Genomic DNA, 27,724 nt, shown 5'->3' with positions numbered 1-27,724 from the left:
ACCCAGCACAAAACAAAAACTCCGCAGCCATGCAGACCTCATTCACCACTATCGTCCATCTCATGGTCGCCCTCTTGGCCAGCAGCGCAGTCGCCGCTCCATTGACCACCACCGAAAACGAGAAACCCAGGCTCCTACCCCGCCTGGATTCACGCTGCGCCGACGAGGGGTACGGATGCAACCTCCGGTGCTACCCAAACACCGACGTGTGTGGCTGGGTCGCCATTCCTCCTCCCAGTACCAAAGCGACTACCAAGCGCGAAGAGATCAACGCGGCCGCCGAGGTCTAGTCTGTCGATCATGCTCCGCTCGAGGCTCGCAAGGAACGCAATCGCGACTATGGCTTCGGCTGCCAACACCGGTGCTATGGTGTCCAGTCCGCCATGGTACTCAACCTACCACCTCCTTCGAAGCGTTCCGTGCCAGGAGAAGACCGCCGAGTCAGATGCAGATTCTGAAGACGCTACTCCAATCTAGGCCCGACAAACTTGTGACCGCTCGCTTTGCAATGGATAAAAGGCCCTGGCGCAATTGTTGAAATTGTCGATGAGCAGGCTCTGATCATGCCCTAGCAGATACGGGGAGGGATGGGAAACTAAGAAACTCCAGGAAGAGTAAAATTGGCTTGATTGAATCAGCCTTTATGTTTCCTTTATTGGTTGCATTTTCTTGAAGCGGGTTCTTGTACATAGGTCGTGGCGAATTGGATGAATTTTAACGGGATGATCTTTCCATGACAGCTCCCTTCGCACATTCTCTTTCTGGGAGAATGAAATGAGAGACCGTGCTAACTAACCTTGTTCGTTCCAAATTAGAGTTGGATCCTAGAATTTGACCTGATATGTTTTTTTTCAAGGCATTCTTACCTTGTTTGAAATATTAGGAGTGAGCTGAACAAAGGTTCATGTGGTACGAAGGGCAACAGATGGAGATTTTTCTGTTCATTACTCTCGGCACGAGGAGGTGCTAGACCAACTACTTATTGACTAGGTATCGAGCTATTCAAGCACCTGAAGGCGAAAATACCATGCTCTAAATCTTGTTTCCGTGATCTCAGATCTTTATATGAATACAGCCAAGCAAAACACTGAAAAAGGAAAGGATATAAGAAAAATAAACAAAAAAACAGACTTTAAGCGTTGAGGCCATACAACCTTGGGTGATACCAAATCAGATCCCACGCCAAGCTCCAGCAGCAGTGTCAGATCGATACAACCAACCAGTCAACCCACCAGCGAAAGCGCAGGAGTGATCCTGGGCAGCGTTCAACCTGGAAAACAAAAGAAAACGAAAAAGTGAATAGAAGGACAATAGAAAGAAGAAGGAAAAAGAAGAAGATAAATGCGGACCCAACACATCATTGGTTCCCAAAGGAGAACCTATGTTGACCATGTTGGAACGTGCCGCCACCCTGTTCACCCTGGGCTGCGGAAAAGCTAATTTGGCCCTGGGGACAAGGCGGGCACTGTCCTTCTTGTTGTTCGCCCTCCTCCTGACGGCGCACGAGACTCTCGAGGTCCCTACGCCCTATGGGTATGCAGTGGCAGCGTCCGGTGTTGGTGTGGAGCCCGATACCCATGCTCTCGGCGACGGCGGCTCCTGCGGCAGCCCCGCCCAGGAAGCCTCCTCCCGCCGCACCAGCCGATAGTTGCCCACCCGCGCCCTGCCCTAATCCCGCCGCGGAGCCCGCTGCTCCCTGACCTAATCTCTGCCCGGCGAAACCCGGGGCGGCCGTCTGCGGGCGTATACTGCCTTGGCGCATAAGTGGTTTGCGCATCGATCCTGCACGCGTCATTGCTCCTGACTGCATCATTGATCCACCGCGCATCATGGATCCTGAGCGCATCATTGCTCCGGATGCCGTGCGTCCGCCTTGTACCCCTCCTCGCATAATCCCGAGATTCATTGGTGTGCGCATCGCCTGTGTGCGCAATAGTCTTCCTCCGCGCATGGAAGAAGCTACCCTGGATAGCCTTCCGGCCTTCGCGACGTTTGCGACTCTTGCGGTCCTTGTGAATCGCGACCCAAGCGAAATGGTTTTCTTGAGGAGCATACCGCCCTTGAGCGCAAGGCCCCAGGGTCCTGGGACCTTGCTGGCAATACTGAGCAAGCCACGGGGGACGTGTTTCTCGTGCTGGGCGGGGGCCGGGGTGCTACTGCTGCTGGTGCTGGGTTTGACATCGCGGGCCACGACTTCGGGCTTCTTCCCCTCTCCTTCTTGCTGGGCATCATCTATGGAACCCCTGCTCACGGCTTCGTGAACTTGAGCGACGCCTCCCTGTGCGAGGTCGACGTCGCGGGCAGTAAGGCTGGTCTCGTCGGGGATATCGATTGGCTTAGCTAGCCCGGGGGCGCTGAGAGCCACAATGGCGACGAGCTTGAACACACTGAAGAGTTGCATTTCTCTAGAGTTGAGAAAACCAGAATTGCGACAAAGGACATCAAGGAAAGAAAAACAAAACAAAAAGAAGAATGGAAAAGACGGTCTAATAGCGAATCATAACCAAGAAACTCCCAAAGAAACAAAGGAAACCAAAAGAGTGAAATACGGAAAATGGACAGCCAGGGTTGACAGTCTAAAAGCCGGGTGAGAGAGAAAAAAAAAATGCAAACAAAATTTGTAGAGGCGGGCCCGGCACCTTTTGTACGCATTGAGAAATCTTAAACAGGCGCTCTGGCACTTTCTGCCAACTATGCCGATCATACAAAGCTGTCCGTGGAGATTATCTTACCACGGCCGAATTGACCGATGAAGCCGGCAACACCCATGCGGCTATATACGATGGTACATAATCGCACCAGGTTGCAGCTTGTGCGTACCGTATTATGGCAAGGTTATTTTTATGATCTACCCATCATTGATCGTCGGCTTCTTAAGAATAGACTGCTATACACCAGGTTAAGGGTATCTGGATTAAAGCTTCCGTCAAGGTTGGGCCACGCATAACACCTAAACTAGTTCAATTTATTTGTGTTCACAACCCTAGGTACTATGGTACTTAAATCAATTAAATTGGTATTTTGATGGATAATGAAAACCTTCAGAGCATAACATACATGTTATTAATACCATCAATGGAAATTTGGATGTCTTCTCAGGTCCCCAAATTCTAATATTGTGTGTCGAAATGTGTGGGATGACTAGTCGCCTCAGTAGGCAGTTATGAAAGCCTTCCTGCCAATGACAGTAGTTTCCCCCTTTTTTTTCACTGCCACTTTAGTGAATATTATCATTTTAGACATTGGAAAGCTGAAAAACCTCGCAGGCATCACCTTATCTACGTATGCATCTGTAATATTTAACCGACAATTACGACGTCATGAAAAGGTTAACACGAGCCAGCTCCCGTTATTGACGAACATCAAACCAGCCCTTAGGCAAGGATTCGATGTCCAACTTGACTTGCGAATACAAAGACGCGATCATCACGCGCAAACTTATTGGGCTTTACCCCTTGTCCTTATTCATGCAAAGTCGCTATGACATGACAAAAATAGCCGTTTTTTTAAATTCTTGCTGAATGCATTGTTATTCCAGAAACCCCACACTTCCGCTTTAAGCCATGCGCTCGTATCCACTTTTGGTTTTTCCCCCCCTTCACCTCCGGGATTGGTCTAGAGAACTGCTGGATCGTGAGGCCGGTGTAGAGGTCGGAGTGGTCTCCGCCTGCTGTTCCGACTTTTCGCCCCCATCTGCCTGAGTCTTTGCCTTGGCCTTGAGGTCCGTATTACCCACACCAAAGGTCAACAATAGACTCAGTGCGGAGCACACTGTGAAAAAGATGAAAATGTAATGCAGCCCGCGCATGTACACCGTCAAGACGAGGTCCACATCCTCCCCCGACAAGCCTAGAGCGTCGATGGTGTAAGCGGAGGAAGTCAGGCTCGCAATGGCCTCTTCGGAGAACCCTGGTCGGCCCGATAGCTCCTGCTTGAGCGTGTTGTTGAGGATGGCGCCCGAGATGACGAGCCCAAAGGCGCCACCGATGGTGCGGATGAAGTTGCGCAGGCCAGTGGTCACGGCGCGGTCCCGGTTGGCCGAGTTGGCGTACATGCCGACCAGCGTCGGCTGCAGCGTCAGCCCCGTGCCGAACCCCTGCACTATCAGTATGCCGACGAGCGCCCCCACGACGGTCGACCGGTCAAACGTCAGCGTCAGGCCGTTTCCCAGCGTCCACACGACGAAGCCGACCAGGATGCACGGCATGTAGCGGCCCTTGCGCGCCATGAAGAAGCCAGAGAGGATGGAGGAGAAGGACGAGGTGATGACGAGACTCAGAAGGAGGACACCCGAAAGGAGAGCCCCGTTGCCGAGCACGGATTGGAAGTAGATGGGTAGGTAGAAGAAGGCACCATAGTACGCTAGGCCCGTGAGGAAGGTCTGCGCGTACAGGTAGGAGCAATGTGGGTAACGGTAGAGTCGCAGCGGCATGATTGGCATCGCGGCGACCTTCCATTCGTACAGCACAAAGGCCACGGCGAGGACACATCCTGCGATGAGAGTTCCGATCAGGAACGGCGACGACCAGGCATAGGTGACACCTCCTCCTGAGAGGGGAATCAGAACCAAAAGCACCGATGCCAGGTTCAGCACGATGCCGCCGTGGTCGATGCGCTTGATTCTTTCAAAGTAGGTGCTGCCGTCGTGGTGTCTCAGGGTGAGGAAGAAGAAAATGACGACAGCGGTAGGGGCGGCGAGGAGCGGCACCATCCAAAACACCCAGCGCCAGTTGGCCTTTTCAACCACCACTCCGCCGATGAAGGGACCGACGCCGTTGGCGAGAGATATCATGGCACCAAGAATGCCCTGGTACTTGCCGCGGTTCTCGAGCGTGGTGACGTCGCTGACGATAATCATGACGATGCTGTTGATGCCGCCGCCGCCGACACCGGCAATGGCACGAAAGGCAAACAGCTGCTCCTTGGTCTTTGCAAAGCCGCAGAGCAGGTCGCCCAGGCCCATGAGGCACAGACACACAAGGAGCAAATTCTTGCGCCCAAAGATGTCGGAGAGACGGCCGTTGATCAGTTGAAACGCCGTCGAGGCGATGAGGAATGAAGCCCCGATCCACGACGTGGCGGCGCCCGTGTCGAGGTCCTCAGCGATGGCGGGTATCGCGGTTGATACGCTGGTCTGGTCGATGAAGGAGACGAATAGCGAGATTGAGAGGGCGGGAAAGGCAAGCAGCAGCTGGCGCGTCGTCATGGCGCTGCGCTGTCCGCCCACGCTCTCGGCGTCGCTGTCGTTGCCGTCATCGTTGGAATTTTGCGACAATGGCTGTTCGGCAACCCTTGACCGGCTGTTGTCGTTGTTTTCAAGGTCCCTGTCGGCTGCGGGTTTATTGTCCTCCAGGTCGACATTGTCGGTCTGCGATTTCTCATTCCACATGACAGCTACCGGACTCGTACAAGACACATGTGTGTTGAGAAATCGAAGATACTCGGTCAATCAGTGGCCAAGGGAGCTTCGAATCTATTCAGGTAAATAGTAACATTGATTCTCCAAGGTATAGTATCGCAACTCTTCCGGGTGAGAGAACCAACGCATTCGGTCGAGGTGTACGTAACCGGGAGTAGGATCGCTTCCGATAAGCCGGCATCCCGTCATCTCTTGTTGAATTTTCTCCGGAATCGATCCCCAGAACGTTGTTTTTGCCGCCCGACTTTTCGGAGACGGGGATTCCGCTCTACGACGTCACAAGCGAGAGGGGGAAATTCCCCTATCGAGACCCATCGCGTCGGCAGGTTTTGAACCGATGACACTTGGCATCCGCTCCACATTAAACCCGAGCAGACGTCTTATCACTGGACATTCAAGGCCCAATCAATAGTTGTTGAAAAAAAAGGTGTATGCTGCTAATTCTGGTTCTGTTCTAGAATTAGTCTAGCCGACTTTTTATGCATGGTTTTTCAAAAATGCCGCTACCGAAACTTGAGGCCTGCCTGAGATTATCAATATTACTGGTAATTATACCAGCGTTGGAGCATTTAGTGGGACACTGCATAACAACCGGTGCATCACAAGTTGAGCAAATTATTGCCCAAGGTTGCACAACTTGTTGACATAAGCACAAAGAGTTTGGTAAATAGTGAAAAGATCCCAGAGTCATTCGCCGTTCGTCCCAGTCCTCAAGGTACAGTGGTCCTTTTGAGCTTGGCAAGTATCTCGTTGCTTTGGTTCCCCTGATCGGTTCAAATATGAAACACGTTCGTTTGCGTGGAGTACTCGCGGTACTTTGACTGCAGTGTCTATATTTTCACATAAATCCGAGAGGCTCATGGTGATTGACCGACTCATGTGTTCAAATATGTACACGGAGCTACCCTGAGGCATCAATGCAAGGTTAAATGCACTACATTGACCCCGGGATTCATATACGCTGACCTACCGCATGAGGTTAAAAACATAATAAAATTCAGACGTATATCCAGCTGTTATTTAATATACATAGTGCCGGTGTGCTTTTCAGCTCGGTATAGCCCTTTATGCATGTTGGTTTCGTGACTTAGGTTGTTCAACTTGTTACAGGCGTGTCGATTAATAGGTTTACGAACTTTTTCATATCAAGAAACCGGACCAAGCCAGTCAAGACCTGGATTACAGCAAGGGCCTAGAGTCGAAAGAGAGATCACTTTACTTTATCCATACTTATAGTACTCCTTTGTGAAACACACGAAATTTACCCGCCCAGAGCTGATATTGGAAAGATTCGCATTACACCTCTTTTTCATACATTTATAAATAGTAGGTAGGTCGGCAATTACCTAGGCATACAACCTCCTGGGTTGCCAGTGCATTTTCATGACGTAGGTCGACCTGTGAAATTTTGCCCGCTATGACAGCACATGGCAGCAATTGTCCTATTCGCATACGATATTTGCACGTATGGTGTATGCCTTGGTTGATTGCGATTAAATAACCTGCTACGGTAATAAAGTCATGTAGCTATCCATGAATTGAAGACAAACTTCTCATGCTTATTCCCCAGATAATCTCCCAGACTCAGGCCCAAGTTCTCAGTAATCAGGGTACCAAACAGTTTGAAGGAGACCGAGCATGACAAGCAAGCACTGCCAAGGGTAGCTGGTCAGTTATTACTATACCAGAGCCCCAGGGGGTATTGCGAAGGGGAAATCTCAACTTACGACAGTCTGCATACTCGTACGGCAAGCCGTCAAATGGCTGGCAAGTCTTGAGGCAGGCCTGCGCGCACTCCTTAGTGAGCTCCGTCTTGTAGCCAAGCTTGGCGGTTTGGTGTGGTCCGGGCGGCTGAATGAGCTGCACATCATCTCTCTTGCTAGGAGTGGCCCTCTGTTTTAAGCTGCTGGTGTCTTTGTCCCAGGGCATCCTGGTCGGTGGTTGCCTAAGCTCGAGCGCGGTGCAGTCATTGCAGGTGAAGGCAGCAGTGTATGTGATTAATATTGAAAATAATGCGAAAACTAAAAATCGGGAGGCCATGGCTGCTGTTTCTGCTTAAGTGATGAAGGTGAAAGTTGAGTTCACGAGATGAAAGGGGGGGAAAATAAATGAATGGATGATGTGGATTTGATTTTGTTGTGAAGATCGACCATGAACGGATGGATGGCTGGCTGATGAACGTAAAAGAGGAGGTCGAGGCGGGAATTCTGCAAAAGCATATCTAGTCATGCCGTGGACAATGCCAACAAACATGTGGGATTTACAGTTTAACAAGTTTTCTACTTTTTTTTTCTTTTTCTTAAATGATGGAGGTAGGGAACTACGGTAACTGTTGGAACTAGAAAATCATGCATGTGTTTTGGTGCCGCTTTTCGCAGGCAAAGGGACGAACGCCATCGACGTGGCGAATGGATCTGCTTCAATTAGCTTGCCTACCTACCTTCCTACTTGAAGGCTTTTTGCACACCGATTGCCTCGAAAAATAAAAATAAAAATAAACCAACAAAACGTAAAAATCATCTGAAATTTAGCAGAACTGAAACTTTGTGAGCAAGGTGGGTATTAAACACTGCGCCTTCCTAGGTCGATATTGGGCGACGGCAAAGAACCAGACGCGTCTGACTTGCCTAGTCTGGAAATGGACAAAGTCAGGAGTCATCGCTATAATTGCCAGGACCAGCAGTCACGGGTTAGGGTTAACTAGTCCTGTCTTTTGCTCTGAGGATCCCTGCGTCCTGATCAAGCCAATGTCGTAATCGTAGCCTAAGTGGGCCGCTTTCTGCTTATCAATCCCCTTGAAAATTTCGATAAGGCGCAAATCGAGGGGGGGCAAAAAAAGTTGGCGGGGTTTGCATTGCCTTGTAGTGCGTGCGGTGCAGGAATATTCGGAAGAAGTGCACTGAACTAACAAAGCAATCACCGAAACACGTCAAAATCCATCACGATCCGACGCGAAGGATTCATACACAGCTTCTTTGGTTTTGCTCTACTTCAGTACGGACCACACGGAAATCAACCGATCACACAGGGACCGATCACCCCGCCAACATGGACGTGTCGATGGACCTCGACGCCCCCGTGCCCATTGCACCACCGATGGGTAGCGCTCAGAACGGCGCAACGTGAGTTCTCGGGATATGCGGGTGGCTTTCTTTCCATCTAGAGGCATGTACTAACACTCACTTCGATGCACACAGAATTCTCTGCTGCAACTGCGGCGCCCCGATCGACGGCACGACAGCCACCGGCGCTCTCTGTTACGACTGCGTAAAGACAACTCACGACATCTCTCAAGGCGTTCAACGCGAAGCCGTCTTACATTTCTGCCGAGACTGCGACAGATGGCTACTCCCTCCCAGCTCCTGGATCATGGCGGCACCCGAGTCCCGAGAGCTGCTAGCTTTGTGTTTGAAAAAGCTCAAGGGCCTCAACAAGGTCCGCATAGTAGATGCCAGTTTCATCTGGACGGAGCCGCACTCAAGGAGGGTGCGCCTTAAGCTCACAATCCAGGATGCCGTCTCCGAGGGCGTCCTGCTCCAGCAGTCGTTCGAGGTCATCTACATAGTCTCCTACCAACAGTGCCCCGACTGTGCCAAGTCATACACAGCCAACGTCTGGCGCGCAAGTGTCCAGGTGCGCCAAAAGGTTCTGCACAAGCGAACCTTCCTCTTCCTCGAGCAACTCATTCTCAAGCACGGAGCCCACCGCGATACCATCAACATCAAGGAGGCCAAGGACGGCATCGATTTCTTTTTCTCGGCCCGCAACCAAGCAGAAAAGTTTGTCGACTTTTTGCACTCTTCAGTACCAGTGCGCACTAAAAAGTCCCAAGAGCTCATCTCACAGGACATACACACAAGCACCAAGTCGTACAAGTTCACCTTCCTCGTCGAGTTGATCCCCATCTGCAAGGAGGATCTCGTCGTGCTACCTATCAAGCTGGCCAAGCAGATTGGCAACATCTCCCCGCTAGTCCTGTGCCACCGCATCGGCACGTCAGTCAACTTCCTCGACCCCGCCACTCTCCAGACGGCCGAGGTTTCGGCCCCGATTTACTGGCGCGCGCCTTTCCGCGCAATCGCCGAGAGCAAGGACCTGGTCGAGTTTATTGTCATGGACGTGGAGCCATCAGGCGTTCACAAGGGCCGCTGGTCGCTCGGCGAGGCCACCGTCGCGCGCGCTTCGGATCTCGGCGTCAACGACAAGACATACTTTGCCCGCACCCACCTGTCAGGTCTACTGCACGCGGGCGACAGTGTCATGGGTTACATGCTGACGGGCACCAACTTCAACAACGACGAGTTCCAGGCGCTGGAGGACTCCAACTCGTTTGGATCTACGATACCTGACGTCGTGCTCGTCAAGAAGCACTACCAGCGCCGCAGGAACCGCAACAAGAACAGGAACTGGAAGCTCAAGCGCATGAACAAGGATGAGGGTGACCTACTGCCCAAGAAGGCGGACCAGGAGCGCCTCGACGCCGAGTACGAGCAGTTCCTGCGCGACGTCGAGGAGGACGACGAGCTGAGGGCCACCCTGGCGTTGTACAAGAACACGAAGAAGACCAAGAAGCCGGATGCGGACGCCATGAGCGTAGCCGAGACCGAAATGACGTACGATGGCGAGGATGACAACGCGCCAAAGGTTAGCATGGACGAACTGCTGGATGATATGGAGGAGCTGGCGATCGAGGACCAGTGAGAATTTTTAAATCTGTTTTGTTGGTCTGGCGCTTGGTATTTTTGTTACTTTGGTTATTTTATGGGATTTTTGGCATTTAGGGGCTGTGGTCAAAAGTTGCATGGTTAGAAGCGTCTCATTTATCTTTTGTCTTCCAAGACAGTTGGCAAGACTGCTTCCTAATTTTTTTTCTTTCTCTGGTTTATATGTCTGTAACCACCTGCATACTTGACGTAAATTCATTTCTGGCTTTATGTGCAGATGAGTAATGGTTTGCTCGCCAAGTATTGGCGTTTCGAAAGAACCAAAATCATCTACAGCAACCGATACATAGACAAAAACTCTTTTTCGCGATCGCCGGGAGAGAAATGCCCCAGCCTCATCAACAAAGACGTTTCCATTTCCAGTGAACTGCCAACAAAAGCCCAGGACTTCACATGAATATAACTTGACTAACTCATGGGATGAAGAGGACCGTGAAACAGGGCCTGGCCCACGCACTGGGAGCAGCCGAAACTGTTCCTGACCTGCCAAGCCCCAAGACCCAAGTCCATCAGGGCCCGAAAAGATTGGTCCTTTTGGCCGCGTGCATAGCTGCCGGAAGGTCATCACCGCTACGTTTGCGCTTCGCTCCAGCCTGGTCCATCCCTTGGATAGACAGCCTTTGCGCAGGGGGATTTGTTGCGGCTCGCCGGTCGATGGCAGCATGGAGTTTGGTGCCTCCTGGCGGTGTCGTCAATGCTGCGTTGGTCGAGCGGTTTGCTTGCGCGTCCGGCTTTCTTTGTTCGTCCAAGTAGGTAACCTCTCCCGTCTTGAGATTGACAAGTTTTCTTCGCGTTTGTGATTGCGGTTTCTGAAGTGTCGGAACGGGCTTGACCATCTTGTGTATTGCTGTAGAAGGTGCCTTCTGTGGCTTGTCGGGAAGCTCGTCTGCGCCATATTCCTTAGGTTCCATCATATTTGAAGGCTTGGTCTTCTGTGAGGTTGGTTGGCAAGTCGTTTTGCTAGTCATGACTGGGCTTCTCGTGGATGAGTTTCTAAGCAAAGATGGTTGCTTATAGGAAGATCTCTCCCCCAACTGGGCCTTGTCGTGGCCTGGCGCTGCATTCTTTACATTTTTGACAAACTTGATATGTTTGAATGGACCGGATTCGGCTTTGTCCTGGGGGTTCCTCTCTGAACTGCCTCGCAAAACTCGACCTGTGCCTGCATGTCTAACGGGGTTGGGTGGTGCAGCGTAGGTTTCGTTTATATGACCAGCACCATCGACCTCAACGTCACCACTGGAGGGCGTAGATCCTCGAAGGTCTGCAAGCGCTGGGCTTGAAGATGGACTTTGGGATCGAGCCAGGTTCGGCTTTGCAAACTTTTTCCATCCAGGACCAACCATGGGAAAGGCAGGCGGCCTCTGCTTGTGCAATGGCGCATCCAGTGGAGTGGGCGAGGTGCTCCTGTCGCATTCATTCCACTTTGTTGAGGATATTTCGTCCTCGGCAAGGGGTGATGTGGTTGTCCTTGGCGCGAGGGGACTACTCCTCGGGAGTAGGCGAGATTGTGAATATGTACTGGTTGGTATTGGCATCGCCGGTTCGGTGCTTTTGGCGGCAGCTGTTTTAGTGCCATGTGGACCTTCTTCCGGCTGTGCCGATGATTCCTCCGTGTCCGGGAGGTTAGGGTCAACAACTGGCTCGCGTCCGTCTCCAGACAGTGGACTTGATGCTTGTGATGAAGACATGGTTCCTTCACCAGCTCCAGTGGTAGTTTCAGGGCGTTTTCTTTGTATGTTACTGTGGCTCGATCGCCCCATCATTCTCAAAAGGACATGGTTCGCCGGTATAACCTTGCTACTGGTCTTTGATGATGCCGTCTCAGTGTCAGTATGGGCATCAGTTTTAGCGGCGTCGACAGTTCCATGTTTGATACTGTGGCTTTTTCTGATTGATTGCTGCTTGTTGTATTCAACCACAAGCCCTATATACTCAGTCAAATGCTCAACCAGCTCCCAGGAGTCGCCCGTCTCTGGGTAGCCAGTCCACCTGACTAGGTACATCTGTCGATTGAGATCTTGATCCAGCTTGCAGTCGAGGATGACTTTGGCTTGCTTTCCGTCCGAAGACAGCTTGCTTTCCTTCTTTGGATTCACCTCGTCAAGTTTCTCATCCCCTCCCTCAGAAGTCGTCATGTCTACATCCAAGGAAAATTGTATGGAAACTTCAGTTGCTGACCCGTTCGTCCTGTGGTCCCTTTCTGGGGTCACGAAAAGGCCAGGAGAGCTTGACTGCAAAGGTGATATGTCATTGTTACCATTGTGACCTGATATGGTCTCCGCGGAGCTAATCAATGGTTCTTGGCCATTGCTCTGCTTTGTCGGTGTAGCAATGACCACCGATTTTGGTTTGTGGCATTGCAGCTCTAAAGCCGGATGGGAAGTGGATGTATCATCCAGCCCCAGCATAGTCTCAAAGAACTCGTCTCCGGAATTGTCGTTGCGATCTTCAGCTGTCTGCTCGGGATCCTTGGATGGGGAGTTGAGGCAAGGATCCGTCTGTTTATGGCCGGACACGGTTACCGACGGTATCTCAATCGACTCCTCGAGATCCATATCCTTCTGTTGTTGGTTTGCCACACGTTGATCAGCAGAGACAGTTCGCGCAGTCTTTTCGGGAACTTGGTCTCCATCAGACTGCTCTTTCAGGTCCCTGACTTCTTTGACGAGATCGCCCCCTCGCTTGACAAGCTCAACGCACTCGTGCATTGCCTCTGTGAGCCAGATGCTAGGTACCTCATCCCAGCAGAGCAAATCCGGCCAACGTTCCTTGGATAGTCGGATCACCATTCTCTCGGCTGCGAAACAGAGAGATGTCGGGCCGGTCGCCAGCAGGGTAAAGATGCATCCTTGGAGTTCCGCTGCTTGTAGTTCATTGATTCCCAGGGCGCAGACCACATCTCGTATCTCGATTTGGCAGAGAATTTCTTGAACTTCACGACACTTGGCCCACTGCTTTCGCACGCTGTCTTTAATACTCGAGACGGTTTTGAGGTTTGTTCGGTTGCCAATGGCAGGCCTGAAAGCCGAAGCTTCAATGTCGGAATCCATGCTGGACATTCGGGCAAGCTGTTTGGGAGCTACTGATGTTAGGAGCTGATCGATTAACGGTCTTCTCTTCCGATGTCATCTGCAAGGCAGATGGAGAGGCAGATGTGTGACGGAGGGCAGCAAGTTCTGCATGAGATGCGCGGAAACAAAATAAAACCAAACAATACCACGGAACTGACCAACAATATATGAGGACCCGACTTTTATCAAGGCGAGATGCTAAATTATTTATGGAGGCAAAATATGAAAGAGTGAAGGCTACAATGCCCAATAAGTATCAGTCTGTTTTGGTACGGTTGGATTCTGTCGAACAAATCGAACAAACGGTTGAGGTGAAAGTGACGAAGGCCTTAGTCGATGTGTGGCCTGGCATGGAGGCCCAAACACAGTTGTTGCTTGTTTTTCTGTGTTAAAAAAAAAACCCCGAAGTGGTAGTCAGAACAGGACAAGACACTGCTCGAGCTGTTCTTAGGACCAGCTTGACAAAGAAGATTTCACTGATCATTTCGATAAATGCGCATACCTGAGGTAGGTAGGTAGCTAGGCAGCTGCCTAGGTAGGCGGGCACATGACAAAATGTTTAATTCAATATTATCAAAACAAGGGCGATTTTATAACACCTACAGGATTCGTGGTTCAACATAACGCACCAATTCACCCAATCCCAATAACGGGAATTATCCATTTGCAACTTTTCCAACACGTTTGAAAATACGAGTTAAACAAATAAGCACCTAAGGTACCTAAGGTACCTATGGTAAGCAGGCAAGACGTAGGCAAGTACCTAGGTTACCAGTGCGGATTCATCATGTACATGTTGGTTTCGCATGCTAAATACAACACCATCAACAATCCCCCCTAAAAAAGTGTCCGTAGCGTCTTCTGCGCCTGGGCTGGAGGTTCTGTCGTTTCTTTCTTGGAAGCCACATGAACCTGCTCAAACTTCATCGACCTTGACTTTACAGCCCCACCATCGATATGTGCTTTGTCAACTTGCTCGTCCTGGCCCTTGGCCTTCTTCTTGGACTGTATACCCTCCAATACCTTTGCTCTCTCGGCTTGCCTGACAAATTCCTTGTTCTCCTTGGTCGACCGGGCAATCTCTGCCCGCATCCTGTTTGCACGCTCCAGGTTCTCTGCTGCGATTTGCTCCATCAAGTTGTGCCACTTGAACCCTTTCAGATACAACAGTGTCCATATGTCATCCCGGTAGTATGACCCCTTCTTTCCACCAATGGTTTGTCCATTCAGTACCTCTGCCACCGCCTTTGCGTCCTTCTTGTCTAGAAACTCGACCCAACCGTCCACAAAGCAGCGCTTCTTGTTACCTCCAGCCTTGAGTCGCCTCTTGCGGGCTTCTGGGTCCTCGGGCGAGAGAAAAATGCGGTTGATCTTTCCGTATGGAACCAGCAAGGAGCGTAGTTTCGACGGCTTCATGAATGGTGGGATGCGCGACAGGTATACAACGCCCGACTTCTTGATTTGCTTGTCTGTGACGACGAGGTTCTTCTTCAGTGGATTTGCAGCATCTGTGCGCAGTTTAGGGCCGACATCTTTGGACTTCTTTGGTCGCGAAGTTGCGCCATCTTCCTCGTCTCCCTCGTCTCCGTCTCGTTGTTTTGTAGCACCATGCGCCGATGCGCCGTCCTCGTCTTGTAATTGTTGGGTCGGTGACAGGACCGAGTGATCCTCCTCTTCTTGATCGCTAAAGTCATCGTCATCCTCAATGTCGCTGTCGGACCCGATCTTCCTCCGCTTGGCTGACCGCCCGCCTTTGGTCAATTCCTCCGCCTCTGAGTTGTAACCTTGGCTTTGCTCATCGTCGCTCTCGTCCGCGTCAAGGAAGTGGTTTCGTTTTTCAGGTGCCATTTTCTTTTTTCGCTTCCTTTAATCAATGTTTATCCGGTTGTTGACCAAGTATTTTTCGCAATGCGACGATAGCTTCCCACTCTTCCAACAAGTTGCTCGTCGTTACCAAAAATTTCGACAGGGTTCTGCTTATCCGACTTCTTATCTGCTTATCGTCCTCCCGCCATCCACTTATCCACCCGCAGCCTCTTACAGTACTACGCATGCGGGGCAATTAGACAGTTGATGGGCGCCGACCATCGGGGACATGACGCAGTAAGGGGGAGCGCAAGCACATGACCACGCTGTGTTGATACAATAATTGATTACATTTTTCTTTGGTTTTTTTTCTCTATCTTCTACTTTGTCCATAGTACAAGTGCTTTGATCTTACTGCCATCTATCAAACTTTCGTCTTTTTTTTTTTCTCTCAAGATTTGGTTGCACTTAACACTTCGTTGACATCATGGGCTCCGTCGAAACGCTCACCACAATCTCCCCCACCACCAACGAGGGCATCCTCCAGCGCACGGGCGTGTCCCTGAGTGAACTGGAACAGCTACCCAAGACCGCCACCGAGGCATTCAAATCTTGGAGCAAAACAAGCCTTGCTGATAGGCAAATCATCATCCGCAAGGCCCTCGAAGGCCTATCCGCCAAGAAAGATGAGCTAGCCAACGAGTTGACCGTGCAGATGGGCCGCCCTATCGCTTACACCGGAGGAGAAGTTGCCACTGCCATCAAGCGCGCAGAGTACCTCTTGAAGATCAGCGATGATGTGCTCAAGGACACTGACGGCGAGGCCGAAAAGGGCTTCAAGCGTCTCATTCGCAAGGTACCAGTCGGTCCCGTCTTGGTCATCTTTGCTTGGAACTACCCGTACCTCATCTTGGTCAACTCGCTCATCCCGGCCCTCCTAGCCGGCAACACAGTGATCCTCAAGCCGTCGCCGCAGACCCCCACCATCGTCGAGCAAGTAGCCAGCGTCTTTGCCGACGCTGGCCTGCCCCAAGGCGTCATCCAGTACTTTCACTGCGGCTCACCAACTCTCATGGAGACCATCGTCCGCGACCCGCTCATCAAGCACGTATGCTTCACTGGCTCGGTGGCAGGTGGATTGGCAGTTCAGAAGGCTGCTTCAGATCGTATCGTCAACGTCGGGCTCGAGCTTGGCGGAAAGGATCCGGCGTACGTGCGCAGCGATGTTGACGTCGACTGGGTGGCCGGGGAAATTGTTGACGGCGCCGTTTTCAACTCGGGCCAGAGCTGCTGCTCCATCGAGCGTGTCTACGTGCATGACGACATTCATGACAAGTTCGTCGCGGCCGTCCAGAAAGTGCTCGAGGGTTATGTTCTAGGTGATCCGCTAGACAAGGGCACCCACGTGGGGCCGGTCGTGTCAAAGCGCAGCAAGGAGGCCATCGAGGCACACGTCAAAGAAGCAATCGAGAAGGGGGCTAAAGATGTGACTCCCAAAAACGAATCGTTTGATACTGTACCTTCAAGCTCCAAGGGCAACTTTGTTAAGCCCACCCTACTGGTGAACGTTGATCACAGCATGCAGGTCATGAAGGACGAGACCTTTGGGCCCGTCATCCCGGTGATGCGGGTCAAGAGCGACGAGGAGGCCGTTCAGTTGATGAACGACAGCGAGTTTGGGTTGACGGCCAGCATATGGACCAAGGACACAGACACAGCCGCCAAACTGATCGACGATGTCGAAGCTGGCACGGTCTTTGTGAACCGATGCGACTACCCCAGCCCGGTAAGTTGACTGCTGTGTCCCTGCTCCACGGAACTAATACAACTATAGAAAAGAGTAGACAATATTCCAATACGCGACTTGACAGAGCTCATACTAACATCGATGTTCTTCTATTATAGGATCTTGCGTGGACTGGTTGGAAGAACTCTGGCAAGGGACAAACACTGAGCAGGTTTGGCTTCGATCAGTTTGTCAAACTAAAGAGCTATCACATGAAGGATTATCCGAAATAATCGCCACGAACCGAACCGAACCGAACGCTGGCACGATTCAGCTTCGAAACGGGGGTTTTTTTTCTGGTTCTAGAAGGAGATGGTTGAAAGCAAGGGAGGAGTGCATATCTTTTTACCCCAATTTTTTCTGTCGTGGCCGGATGCAGCAGCTGTTTCAGCACCGCCTGAGGGCTGTTGAGTACGTACCACTCGTCTCCGCACCACACCTAGGTACCACACTTAGATACACTCTCACTGGATCAACCTTGGCGACTACCAAAATAATCACAGCTTTTTTCAATCTAAGCCTAGCTCGTTCGTTGATTGCTTGACGTGACGTCTTTCAATTTGTTAGCTTCGGCGTTGTTTGCTACGACTAGACCACAAATTTTTGCCAATCGCGAGGTGTGTCAACGCTAAGAGATGATAGCTTCACTTCGTAAACGCAGCCACATATTTTAGACTTTGGAATCTTTTTTTTTTATCCTCTTGCGTATCCAATGTAACATCGCAGAGGAATTAAAGAGACACAGGTCAACTGCACCACATTCCAGCTTCGTAAGCCACGCGAAAAAATGGCCCGCGTTCTTGAAACGGCGCTTGTCGGATGGCCGATACATTTGCAACATTCCAACGTATAATGCACTATTAAAAAACGCCCTGGTTGCCTGAGTGAAATGTTACTCTTAAAATATTAGAATAACGTACCTGCGGCGCGCGCAAAAAACATGCTGATCACTACTTTCACGCCACCGAATGAAACCTTGTTGTATGCTTTGTTCACCGGCATTCTTGAGAAAATCCACTGGAAATAACAAACATCTCCCTCGTCTCTAAATTCCCAATATCTATCACGCTTCCTCACTCTGCCGGTACCTATTAAACCATTCGCAACCATTGGTTTCTTGGTACATTTAGTATCGTTCGATTACTTTCCCCGGAGGACACTGCCTCGCTCGTAAATCGGTGCCGAGTCCTAGCCTATTCCCAAAAGGAAGCTACCAAGTGAACCAATCGCTCACTATCTTTACCTTTTTTGGTCACTGCCTCGCCAAGCTATCTTTTTTTTTTTTGTTCCTACTGGATAGGCGCACACCACTTTTAGATCTTCTTTGTTCTGTTACATTTATTTTCCAGGCAAAGTCCGTGCTAAGATCTTGTTCCTGGCTCGCTTCTCATTTATATATACTCTGCAACCCCTCTTGCTTTGTTGAAGTTGCAGCCCTCGATCATTTCCGGCATCGACATTCACATCCTTCAACAAGCTCAAGCCTCAAAGAACTTGACCACTGCCGGATACACATGCTATCCCATGATTCACAATCTACATCTTCAACAATCACGGCACAGCAGGGTTGAGTAAAGCCTCAGACTTGTCGGAACTCTACCATCGTCACACCACCCAAACACTCCAACAAACAAATACCACAAAATGGCAGAAAGGAACAATACAATGGTTTCCGTCAGGAAATACACATCACAGTTTTCCAAGGCCATGCGCATGTGCGGACCCTCTACAGGCGGTCGATTCGGGAGGAAAAAGTCTAGAGGCATGAACATTGTAAGTTCGCCCGCTCCTTACCATCTCTTCTCATTACCCCTTTTATATCTTTCCTCTCAATATCCGACTAACAAAAACCTTCTTCAAACAAAACAGTCTGCTCCTTCCAACTTCCGCAGGGAAACAACTTGTATCCCGGGTCTCAGCAACGACGAGTTGGTCTCGCTCAGAGAACTCGCCTACGAGAAGGCCCTCGCCTCCCAGATCGGCATCATGGACTTTGACAGCATACCACCTCGCCGACTGCCACCTGCGATCCCTACCCGGCCCATGGGCGGCCCAATGTCGTCAAATCCAGTCCTCGTCATCAGAGACAACGAGCCCAAAGAAAAAAAGAAGTCTGGATTCCTATCTGGGAAGTACTGAAAGGCCAGGGCATCGCAGAGCCCGAAATTCTGCGTGGAATCATGATCTTGGATATTTAGACATTTGACCCTAATCTTTCTTTTGTTTTATTTTCATTTGTCGAGTATGAAATGAAAAGGCGACGGCGTTGGGCGCAGGGTTGAACGGCTCACCGCATGGTGATGAAGAGGTTGGGATTAGAGAAAATTAACACGATGAATGAATGACAAACTGATCCATACATGTTCATGCCATTTGTTGCTGTCTGTATCTCATTGTTGCTTTTGTTGCTGTTTCTGCCTTTTCTACACAGCATCATTCTGATACCCACCCATTATAGGCCTTCAAGCTCTCCATCCGCGCCCCCTCCATCTCGCCCTTGACCCCCAGGAGTCTAACTCTTACCTTCTTGTTCCTGCTCCAATCCGCCAACCACTCCTCCAACCTCTTGGTGGTAGCGTCGTCGTCCCTCACAAGGAGTGCCAAGGCATCGAAGCCACCCGCGCCCGGCACGACACCGCCGTATACACCCTCGACACCTTCCAGCGCATCAAGAAGCTCCGTCTGGCTGCTGGGCTCGATCTCCACTCCACTCTCGGTCCCCATTTTGCGTATGAGGTCCCTGACGCCAGCGACCGCACCTCTGATCCCGCCTGGCTGTCCCGACGCCAGCACTGCGGCCAATGCCTCATTGCGCGCCTGAAGGTCGTCCCAAAGCTTGCCGGCGGCTTCGGCGTTCGCACCTCGCCAAGACAGCACCGTCTTGACCATGCCGACCGTCTGGCTGCCACAGTCCACGTCGCACATGCGCACGGCGACTCCCGGCGGCAGTGTCACGCCGGCGGCGTCGACCTCGACGTCCCAGATCTTGCCGAGGACGAGGTTCTCCAGCGCGGCACCGAAGCCAGGGGCGCCGGGCGCGGGCATGTCAGCGAGCACCGAGGGGCTGAAGCGTCGGTACCTGCAAGATCCGTAGACGGCGGCGGCGACGTCGAATCCGGAGCCTACCTTGCCCTGCGCGGCGCAGTGCGCGGCCTGTGCGAGGTTATGCAGCGTCGCCTTGCCCTGTTCCGTGGCGAGGTCGAACAGCTGCGGCTCGAGGTAGTGCGTCAGCAGCGCGGCTGTCAGGGAGGTGACGAGCGCGGCGGACGAGCCAAGACCCGTCTTGTGTGCACCGGAGAGCGTGGTCGGGAAGCGGGCGAACCGGTTCGTCGTGGTGGGGGCATCGGCGGGTAGGGAATAGTAGTCGTTATCGGCGAGGATGGTCAGGCGTGCTGGGTTCAGACTGCGCTTGGCACCGTGCTTGGCAAGTCTGGATATCAGGGTGAGGGCGTAGGATAGTGCGGTTTCGACAAATGGGTTTTTGACGATTGTGTCACCACTGCCAAATATCGGTGTGAGCCATCCACGCATCATACCGCTCTACCAGAGGACACCTACACTTGTAGCTGCGTGGCCTTGATGCCGCCATCCTCGTCGGCCAGATGGTAGCCGTATCGCCATTGCGCGTCAATGAACTGAGGGCTTTCGACGATGATTTCCGATAGCTGAACTCCAGGGCTGGTCTCTATCTCAGCGGCGACGACGTTGATGCGCGCGCTAAGGCCAAAGACTATACCTGTATACTTGCGATCCAGGACGAGGTACCCACCAGCTAGGAGCACCTTGCCTGGCGCAGAGACGGCCGTGGTGGGATTCTTTGAGAGGGACATCCCGACGGAGCAAAGATTGTAACGGGTACTTGTTTGTGAATGGATCTTTTGGGTGCGTCTGAGCTGAGACTTCCGCTAGGAAGTCAATGTAGCTCAAGCAAGGGAAGCTTGAGGTACGGAGGAGGTATACCTAGCTTCAAATGCGGGGTTCAAGGTCGTAGTGGGGTGACCTAAGGGTTTGACGAACTTCAATTGGGACGAAATTTAGCATACTACAGATGAGCACGCTCGCAGCGGGACCGACTTGCCACGAAGTAAATTTGTCACAAAATAGGACGATAGGTATATCTGATGAGGCAAGTTCACATCAATCGGCCTGTCTGGAATGGAATGATTCATTGATGATCGCAAGTTTTAGTGACGTTGCCACTCAATGGCCAGATCGCCAGGAACTCCCGTGTCAATCCTCGTGGATCTTCGTTCGTTTCAACATTAAAACGTTGACGCTCCCATTGGTTAAATTGGACTTTCGCCAAACTCCTCCGTATGAACTCTTTTTTTCTAAAAAAGTTATTGCCCAGGATGTTTTTGTGGGTGTACTATGATAGATATTGCTGGCCGTCAAGGTGTTGAGTCCCACTTGGCAAACGAAGTGAAAGGATAAACGGGGTTTCGAAAAAAAAAAAAAAAAATTTATGAAAAACACGAAAGGGAAAAAAAAAAACTAACTCGCTTTGTTGCGCCCTCATTTAATTTCTTTCCTTGTCTCCAACTTAATCAGTGCCTCGGCAGTTCAAGGATGGTATTGGATACTTCGACCACTTGGTGATGAGTAGGTAATTATTCAACATTAGACGGAGCGTGTCACAGACGAACTGGTACTTGAAAGCTCCTCCTTACTATTTTCGAATACCTGGGGAGCCCGGATAATTAGGCGCGCAGACAGACGCGATCGAAAAGGTCAAGTGAGGAAAAAAAAAAAAGGTTGCCAAGTTTCCCCATCACCATGATGTCGACCTGCATGAGGCACGACTCGGGGTGCACATTAAAACAAGAATATCCCTCAAATCCTTTCGAATGTGAAAGAATATGCCCTACGCCGGCTTCCGGCCGTGATCAAACGGTGATATCGATCTTAAATCGGGATTAAGCGGGTGAAGTCTTTATATGCGAGGCCGAGTCCGAATAAGCCGGGTCAATTCAAGCGCCGAATGTTTCTAGGCGGGCTGTGCCAAACAAACGCGATCCGAAGTTCCTGAGGCAGCTGACGCGGTTCTTTTTCGCCGACAGGAACTCGTGACAAGCTGATGCTTTCAGTCCGTGCCCCACCACAGGTGCCGATCGCAAGTCTGCCATGCCCTGCCAAACTTCTGTGCCTTTCTTTTATGGAGTTTTCAACGATTGTGCATTGGCTTTGCAGGATCCATTAGAACTAACTACTGTAGACCTAACGACTGTTTGGCGTCGTTCGAATCGCCCGAATCCCGCGAGTTTGCAATAGCAATATTCAGGGTTCTGTGAAAAAAAAGAAGGGTCAATGAAAAAAAGACCAGGGTGCCGGATACGCCTTCCTCCCTAATTTCTAGAACAAATTGAATGGTCGGCATCCTTGTCGGTCTCTTTTCCCCGTCCCCTGCCCCTTTCCTCGAGACAGAACCACGTCGAATTTTCCAACAAGCGACGCGTGCACTTACCGGAGACATGGAACAGCGGATGGAACCACAGGTACGGGCCTAGGAGGCAGCCATCTCGCTTTGCTGGCGCTTTTCTCCCTTGTTGCTGGCTCTGTTTTTGTCTCCCTAGCATGTTACATCTCCCACTGGCTGGGTCTTTTACGGTTAGCGTGCATAAAGTTGGCAGCTACGGAGGTGCTTCCGAAGGAGCCGGCAGTCCCGTCGACTCCAGCCCATTCGCTAATTTTGATTGGTCGATGGGACGTTGGACACCCAATCGAGGTCGTCATCATCGGAGACAAACTCTTACTGCCTCCTAGAAGGCAAGTTTGGGCTGAGATTCAGAGTACGGTAGCAGAAACTGTCTTATTTGCGTGTCTTCAACAGAAGAAATTTTTACGAAATATAGGGGCAAGGTCATGAGGAAAGAAGGCTGCGCAGTAGAGAAAGTAAAAGATCCAAACACTTTCGCCTCCACCATCGCCACCACCAAAAACTTGTCGCGTCGAGTCAGATGCCTTCTCGTCGACTTAATTGCAATCCGATATTTGTTTTTGCGCCGAGGCCTCATTTGGAGAAGAAATCAAAGTGGTATGGGGCTAGGGTGAGGAAGTTAGTCACACATCCACTATTTTCAGTCCCGACCCCACCCATGCCCCATGCAGCTTTCCAACACTGGCGTTCCCGATTTTTCCCATATGCACCAAATCGAGAAGAAAGCTCCATCCAGCTTTCAAGGGGGTCGTGTGTGCGAAGGGAATGCCAGCCCACGCTCTCGGGACTCACGCTCATGCCCATATCACCAAAGGCAAATCCTTTCACTTCTCTCCCTCCAATCCTACCCTTTCCATTCTTTTGGTACACCCATCAACAATAATTTACAATTGGCGCGTTTGTTTGACGGCTCAGGTGCTGTCAAATGAACCTGCAACAGCGACTTTTATTTTCTTGACACCGTAAGTTTATGACCAATCTGCCTTACTCCCCCCAATTTCCGCGCCCGCTACAGAAAAAAAAGTCTTGGAATCTCCCACAAGTTGGGAATAGTGGCGTGTCTCGACGTCACGGGTGGTCAGATTTGTTCGAATCTAGCGCAACAGAGCATGACATATATCAGGTCTATCTGTGATATGTTATGGTTCTATACCTTTTGACATCCGATCTCAATATATGCGCCGGATCTGTTTTTATGCTTCACACCAGACACCGAGTCGCCTCCTCAGGCTCAAACTTGAGAGTTGAAAAATGCAAAAGGCTAACAATGTTTCCCAACCGCAGCTTCTTTCCTTAATTGGCCCTTTCTAAATGCCCTCTATTTACTCCTCCATCTACCAGACCTTCATCCGCCAAGGATTCTCCAAGTCTTTCACCAACGGCTACGCCCAATCGGTCGTCGCCGCCACTCACCACAATGTTCTAAATCCTCAGAACCGCCCGTCCTTTGCGCGGCGCAACAGCACCACAACCCGCATTGGACGGCTCTCATCTACGATCGCACTCCAAAACGCCTTTCACCCTTCAGCAAACACATCCGCCGTCGGTGGTCTCTCAAAAGATCATAGATATGATACGGCAGCGGGAGGTCATGGTGGCTTAGATGCATACTATGAGAATTTGCAGAAGAACGAGGCTGCTAAGGAGCATGGCGAGGAAGTAGATGAGGAATGGGTCCAGTATGAGTTCCCCAAGCGCATCGAGTGGAAGCCATCGCCGGCATCCATATTGCTGGGCGGGGAACCAAAGGCTGCCACGGCTGAGGATGCATCGGAAGATGTCGTCACTCGATCAATAACGCCAGAGGAGGAGGCAGTGCTGGCGCATATTGACGCTGCTCTTGAGTTGGAAATTGAGCACAGGAGACAGCTGGAGGCGCTGGAGGAGGAGGGCTCATTACGGTCCGGCTCCCCAGCTCTGAATGATGCCCACTCGCGCCCATACACACCCATCTCAAGGACAAGAACACCAGCCAGCATTGCCAGGACAGCAACACCCCCGGTTGACCCGCAATCCCTTGCCTATGCCGAGCACCTCACAAAGCTCGCCGAGGCAGGTCGCTATGCCGAGATCCCAGCTGTCTTCGAGGCCATGGTAGTTACGAGCATCAGGCCAACCCCGACCGCCTACAATGCGCTGCTCATGGCCGCCATCCAGCTCCCTTCAGAGAAAATAGAGGTCGTCTCAAAGGCTTTGGATGTCTATGCCGACATGCTGAGGAGACGGGTCTCTCCTGATAGCGACACATTCAACATTTTGGTTGGTTTATTAGCAGCTCGGTCTCTAGAGGTTGCGGCTGAAAAGTCGTGCCTCGAGGAGAAGAGGGCTCGCTTTGGTGGCATGGACGAGCCGGGCAAATTCATGCTTGCCTCCCATGAGTTTGAGCATGCGATACTGTGCGAAGATGACCGCCTTGACCTTGCCATTAAGCTTTTCGACAACTCTGTCATGGCTAACAAGGCCATGTACTCTTCTGAGACCTACCATCAGCTTATTTCGGCATGCGCAAAGGCCGGTCGGTTGTCCGATATGGTTCAGCTGTTTGAGCATATGGAGTTCAGCCAGGCTACACCTTTCGCGGCTACCTTCCCGGCCATGATCACCGCATTTGCTAATGCAGGAGATCTGGTTAGCGCCGTGGAATGCTACACGGAGTACAAGACACTTGCTATTGCCAACGACAACGGCCAGCAGACTCTTATGGACCGTCTTGACTCGCAAGTCTATGCTGCAGTGATCAACGCATATGTTATCTCAGACAAGCTCGACGGTGCCATGAGCTTTTACAAGAAGATAATACAGGAGTATGATGCCAAGGCTGTTGATATCAAGGATGCCATCATTAGTGCTGGTTTCGTCAAGGGCTTGCTACACAGGGGTATCTACCAGGAGGCTTTCATGTGGGCTCAAGCAGTCGAGGACGAGACAAGAGACCAGACCATGAGCGAGGTTGCCAGCATATCCGCCGATGATGGTGATCACCACATTGCCGCTGCTGCTTTTGCTCAACTCTCGGAGCCTACCATGCATACATCCTCGGCCATGGCGCTACTGGCTCTAAGCGTGCGTCTCGGCGATGTTGCGGCTGCCTCGAGGTACTGGAGTGTACTTTCCAGCCCCGGTGTTACAGTAACGCCAAACTTTATCGAGCCCACTGCCATGTACGCTGTTGCCATGATTGGTTCCGGCGAAGTGGCCGAGGGTTTGATGCAGTCAGAGATGATGTTCGACAGGATACGCGCCCTCGCCGACACTAGGCCAGCAATTCTGGATGAGGTTGAGGAGGGAGCCGAATTTGTTGCCAAGTTCATGGCTGACCGTGGCATTCTGGATCCCCGGGAATCTGCCTCTGTCGTCTCATACCCGCCACAGACTGTCCTCTCCGCATCACCATACCCTTCCACTGCAACCGTCTCTAGCTTCGAGGACACCTTCGACCCTTATGCGCACAACACCGATTTCAAGGGATCCTCGTTGATTGCTGATGATCTGGAGGGCTCACACGGCCGCAAGGGCCCCAAGCTCAATGACGCCCTTAACCGTTTCCGCAACATGCGCCGCGCTGGCCGCCACCCGCGGTACATCACATACGCAAAGCTCATCTCGTCAGCAGCGAGGGAGGGCAAGATGGATCTGTGCAACGACATTTTAGCCATGGCGCACACCGATGTGCCCCTGCAGCCGCAGTACGCCACGGTACGCTACGGTTGGTCATCCATCTTGGATGCCATGGTCGGCGCTTGCCTAACTCTAGGCTACAGGAATCTTGCAGAGCAGTTCCATCGCCAACTCCTTGAGATTGGCGCCGCACCTTCCGCCAACACCTTTGGACTGTACATCACAACGCTGAAGGAGTCCACAAAGACGTTCGATGAAGCCACAGAAGCCGTCAAGATCTTCCAACGCTCCAAGATCGAGGGCGTTGAGCCGTCATCTTTCTTGTATAATGCGCTGATTGGTAAGCTCGGCAAGGCACGTCGCATTGATGACTGTCTTTTCTACTTTGCGGAGATGCGTGCTCTTGGAATTCGCCCGACGAGTGTGACGTATGGTACGATAGTGAATGCGCTATGCCGTGTCTCGGACGAGAAGTTTGCCGAGGAGCTGTTTGACGAGATGGAGGCGATGCCTAACTACAAGGCACGCCCAGCACCCTACAACAGCATGATGCAGTTCTTCTTGACCACCAAGCGTGACAAGACCAAGGTTCTGGCCTATTACGATCGCATGCTGGCCAAAGGGATCAGGCCTACTGCGCACACCTACAAGCTACTGGTCGACACGCACGCTACCCTCGAGCCTGTTGACATGGAGGCTGCCGAGGCTGTGCTTGAGGCCATTCGTGCGTCCGGTCAAAAGCCTGAGGCAGTTCACTATGCATCTCTGATTCATGCTCGTGGTTGTGTTCTCCACGACCTTGCAGGCGCTCAAAGCATCTTTGAGACGGTTATGGCCGACGCTGCCATCCCCGCGTCGGCTTGCCTCTTCCAGGCTCTCTTCGAAGCCATGGTGGCCAACCATGACGTTGCTGCCACCCAGCCCCACCTGGCCGAGATGCGCCGGCGCAGGGTTGAGATGACTCCTTACATCGCCAACACCCTTATCCATGGGTGGGCAGCCGTAAACAACATTGCAATGGCTGAGGAGGTTTACGAGTCAGTAGGGCGGGAGCGCCGTGAGCCAAGCACATACGAAGCCATGACGCGAGCATATCTCGCCGTTGAGATGCGTGAGGGAGCCAAGGGAGTTGTTTCTGAGATGTTGGGACGTGGCTATCCCAGCGCCGTTGTGAACAAGGTTCTTGAGCTGCTAGGTGGTGGTGGTGGTGGCGGCAGCACTGGTGAAGCCGAGGAGGCTGTCACTATGCCATAAAAGTATCTGGGTTTCATTTTCGTTGACCATTTCCTTTCATACACATTGAATTGTCTCGTGCGATAACTCTCTTGCGTTTGTTTTGATACCCCTCGGTGGCTGCGGATTAATTTTTGGGAGGCTGGAATTGAGTTAAACAATTTGCTTTTTGAGATGTTCCGTGCGAATATCAAATCTTTCTCATATGTCTTTGTCTCGTTTTTCATTTCGTACCGCGTCCACCGGTGGGGCTCTAGGTTCCTTTTGCAACATACCAGACATTTTATTTTGGACGTATTATCGTCATATCTTATTTCCTTTGTCCTGATTTTTGAAATTTCTAAAAATGGAGGGCGGAAGTGTGGCGTTGGGGGAATCCCGGTGCAACTTGGACCACATTTGTGTTTTGTTTCAAGTTGCTGCCAGCGTTTTTGCTTTTGTTTTCACTTTTCACTTTTCACTTTTCACTTTTCACTTTTCACTTTTCACTTTTCACTTTTCACTTTTCACTTTTCACTTGATTCCCTTTTTCCTTTACTTTTTCGTTTCCCTTTTATTGGCCCGCCCAATAGGCTTGAGCCTTAAACAACAACCGTCATAGACCAATCTCCTCTCACGCATATACAC

The 27,724-nt window shown here is 51.3% G+C and overlaps 11 protein-coding genes across 11 annotated transcripts; 5 read left to right on the top strand and 6 right to left on the bottom strand.

Annotated features, from left to right (window-relative positions):
- Positions 1 to 29: 29 nt before the first annotated feature.
- PgNI_02203 (uncharacterized protein) lies at positions 30 to 290 on the top strand (the record flags this gene model as incomplete). Its single annotated transcript, XM_031122270.1, has 1 exon — positions 30 to 290. The coding sequence occupies one exon, from the start codon at positions 30 to 32 to the stop codon at positions 288 to 290; it is 261 nt and encodes an 86-aa protein (XP_030986551.1).
- A 1,067-nt stretch (positions 291 to 1,357) lies between these two features.
- On the bottom strand, positions 1,358 to 2,401 carry PgNI_02202 (uncharacterized protein; the record flags this gene model as incomplete). The annotated part of the gene is made up of 1 exon (XM_031122269.1): positions 1,358 to 2,401. The coding sequence occupies one exon, from the start codon at positions 2,399 to 2,401 to the stop codon at positions 1,358 to 1,360; it is 1,044 nt and encodes a 347-aa protein (XP_030986552.1).
- Positions 2,402 to 3,598: 1,197 nt separating this feature from the next.
- On the bottom strand, positions 3,599 to 5,389 carry PgNI_02201 (uncharacterized protein; the record flags this gene model as incomplete). Its single annotated transcript, XM_031122268.1, has 1 exon — positions 3,599 to 5,389. The coding sequence occupies one exon, from the start codon at positions 5,387 to 5,389 to the stop codon at positions 3,599 to 3,601; it is 1,791 nt and encodes a 596-aa protein (XP_030986553.1).
- Positions 5,390 to 7,024: 1,635 nt separating this feature from the next.
- PgNI_02200 (uncharacterized protein) lies at positions 7,025 to 7,459 on the bottom strand (the record flags this gene model as incomplete). The annotated part of the gene is made up of 2 exons (XM_031122267.1): positions 7,025 to 7,071; positions 7,147 to 7,459. The coding sequence occupies 2 exons, from the start codon at positions 7,457 to 7,459 to the stop codon at positions 7,025 to 7,027; spliced, it is 360 nt and encodes a 119-aa protein (XP_030986554.1).
- Positions 7,460 to 8,295: 836 nt separating this feature from the next.
- Positions 8,296 to 10,453, top strand: PgNI_02199 (uncharacterized protein). Its single transcript, XM_031122266.1, has 2 exons — positions 8,296 to 8,541; positions 8,617 to 10,453. Exons 1-2 carry the CDS (start codon positions 8,468 to 8,470, stop codon positions 10,118 to 10,120), a joined length of 1,578 nt encoding a protein of 525 aa, XP_030987386.1. The 5' UTR covers positions 8,296 to 8,467; the 3' UTR covers positions 10,121 to 10,453.
- A 199-nt stretch (positions 10,454 to 10,652) lies between these two features.
- Positions 10,653 to 13,196, bottom strand: PgNI_02198 (uncharacterized protein; the record flags this gene model as incomplete). Its single annotated transcript, XM_031122265.1, has 1 exon — positions 10,653 to 13,196. One exon carries the CDS (start codon positions 13,194 to 13,196, stop codon positions 10,653 to 10,655), a length of 2,544 nt encoding a protein of 847 aa, XP_030987387.1.
- Positions 13,197 to 14,054: 858 nt separating this feature from the next.
- Positions 14,055 to 15,065, bottom strand: PgNI_02197 (uncharacterized protein; the record flags this gene model as incomplete). The annotated part of the gene is made up of 1 exon (XM_031122264.1): positions 14,055 to 15,065. One exon carries the CDS (start codon positions 15,063 to 15,065, stop codon positions 14,055 to 14,057), a length of 1,011 nt encoding a protein of 336 aa, XP_030987392.1.
- Positions 15,066 to 15,326: 261 nt separating this feature from the next.
- PgNI_02196 (uncharacterized protein) lies at positions 15,327 to 17,312 on the top strand. The gene is made up of 2 exons (XM_031122263.1): positions 15,327 to 16,809; positions 16,929 to 17,312. The coding sequence occupies exons 1-2, from the start codon at positions 15,511 to 15,513 to the stop codon at positions 17,040 to 17,042; spliced, it is 1,413 nt and encodes a 470-aa protein (XP_030987393.1). The 5' UTR covers positions 15,327 to 15,510; the 3' UTR covers positions 17,043 to 17,312.
- Positions 17,313 to 18,109: 797 nt separating this feature from the next.
- PgNI_02195 (uncharacterized protein) lies at positions 18,110 to 20,596 on the top strand. The gene is made up of 3 exons (XM_031122262.1): positions 18,110 to 18,582; positions 18,679 to 20,301; positions 20,359 to 20,596. The coding sequence occupies exons 1-2, from the start codon at positions 18,454 to 18,456 to the stop codon at positions 18,946 to 18,948; spliced, it is 399 nt and encodes a 132-aa protein (XP_030987394.1). The 5' UTR covers positions 18,110 to 18,453; the 3' UTR covers positions 18,949 to 20,301; positions 20,359 to 20,596.
- Positions 19,243 to 20,639, bottom strand: PgNI_02194 (uncharacterized protein; the record flags this gene model as incomplete). The annotated part of the gene is made up of 2 exons (XM_031122261.1): positions 19,243 to 20,308; positions 20,368 to 20,639. 2 exons carry the CDS (start codon positions 20,637 to 20,639, stop codon positions 19,243 to 19,245), a joined length of 1,338 nt encoding a protein of 445 aa, XP_030987395.1.
- A 2,918-nt stretch (positions 20,640 to 23,557) lies between these two features.
- PgNI_02193 (uncharacterized protein) lies at positions 23,558 to 27,118 on the top strand (the record flags this gene model as incomplete). Its single annotated transcript, XM_031122260.1, has 1 exon — positions 23,558 to 27,118. One exon carries the CDS (start codon positions 23,558 to 23,560, stop codon positions 27,116 to 27,118), a length of 3,561 nt encoding a protein of 1,186 aa, XP_030987388.1.
- Positions 27,119 to 27,724: the final 606 nt, after the last annotated feature.

The sequence above is a fragment of the Pyricularia grisea genome (assembly GCF_004355905.1).
Source record: "Pyricularia grisea strain NI907 chromosome Unknown Pyricularia_grisea_NI907_Scaffold_1, whole genome shotgun sequence".
Taxonomy (NCBI): Eukaryota; Fungi; Ascomycota; class Sordariomycetes; order Magnaporthales; family Pyriculariaceae; genus Pyricularia; species Pyricularia grisea.
The sequence above is the reverse complement of the archived record's forward strand: the minus strand, read 5'-3'. Positions and strand labels throughout refer to the sequence as shown.

Coding starts and splice junctions, on each gene's coding strand:
- PgNI_02199 (XM_031122266.1), top strand. CDS start 8,468: ATGGACGTGTCGATGGACCTCGACGCCCCCGTGCCCATTGCACCACCG. Junction 8,542..8,616: donor AGCGCTCAGAACGGCGCAAC/GTGAGTTCTCGG, acceptor CGATGCACACAG/AATTCTCTGCTGCAACTGCG.
- PgNI_02196 (XM_031122263.1), top strand. CDS start 15,511: ATGGGCTCCGTCGAAACGCTCACCACAATCTCCCCCACCACCAACGAG. Junction 16,810..16,928: donor GATGCGACTACCCCAGCCCG/GTAAGTTGACTG, acceptor CTTCTATTATAG/GATCTTGCGTGGACTGGTTG.
- PgNI_02195 (XM_031122262.1), top strand. CDS start 18,454: ATGGCAGAAAGGAACAATACAATGGTTTCCGTCAGGAAATACACATCA. Junction 18,583..18,678: donor AGTCTAGAGGCATGAACATT/GTAAGTTCGCCC, acceptor CAAACAAAACAG/TCTGCTCCTTCCAACTTCCG.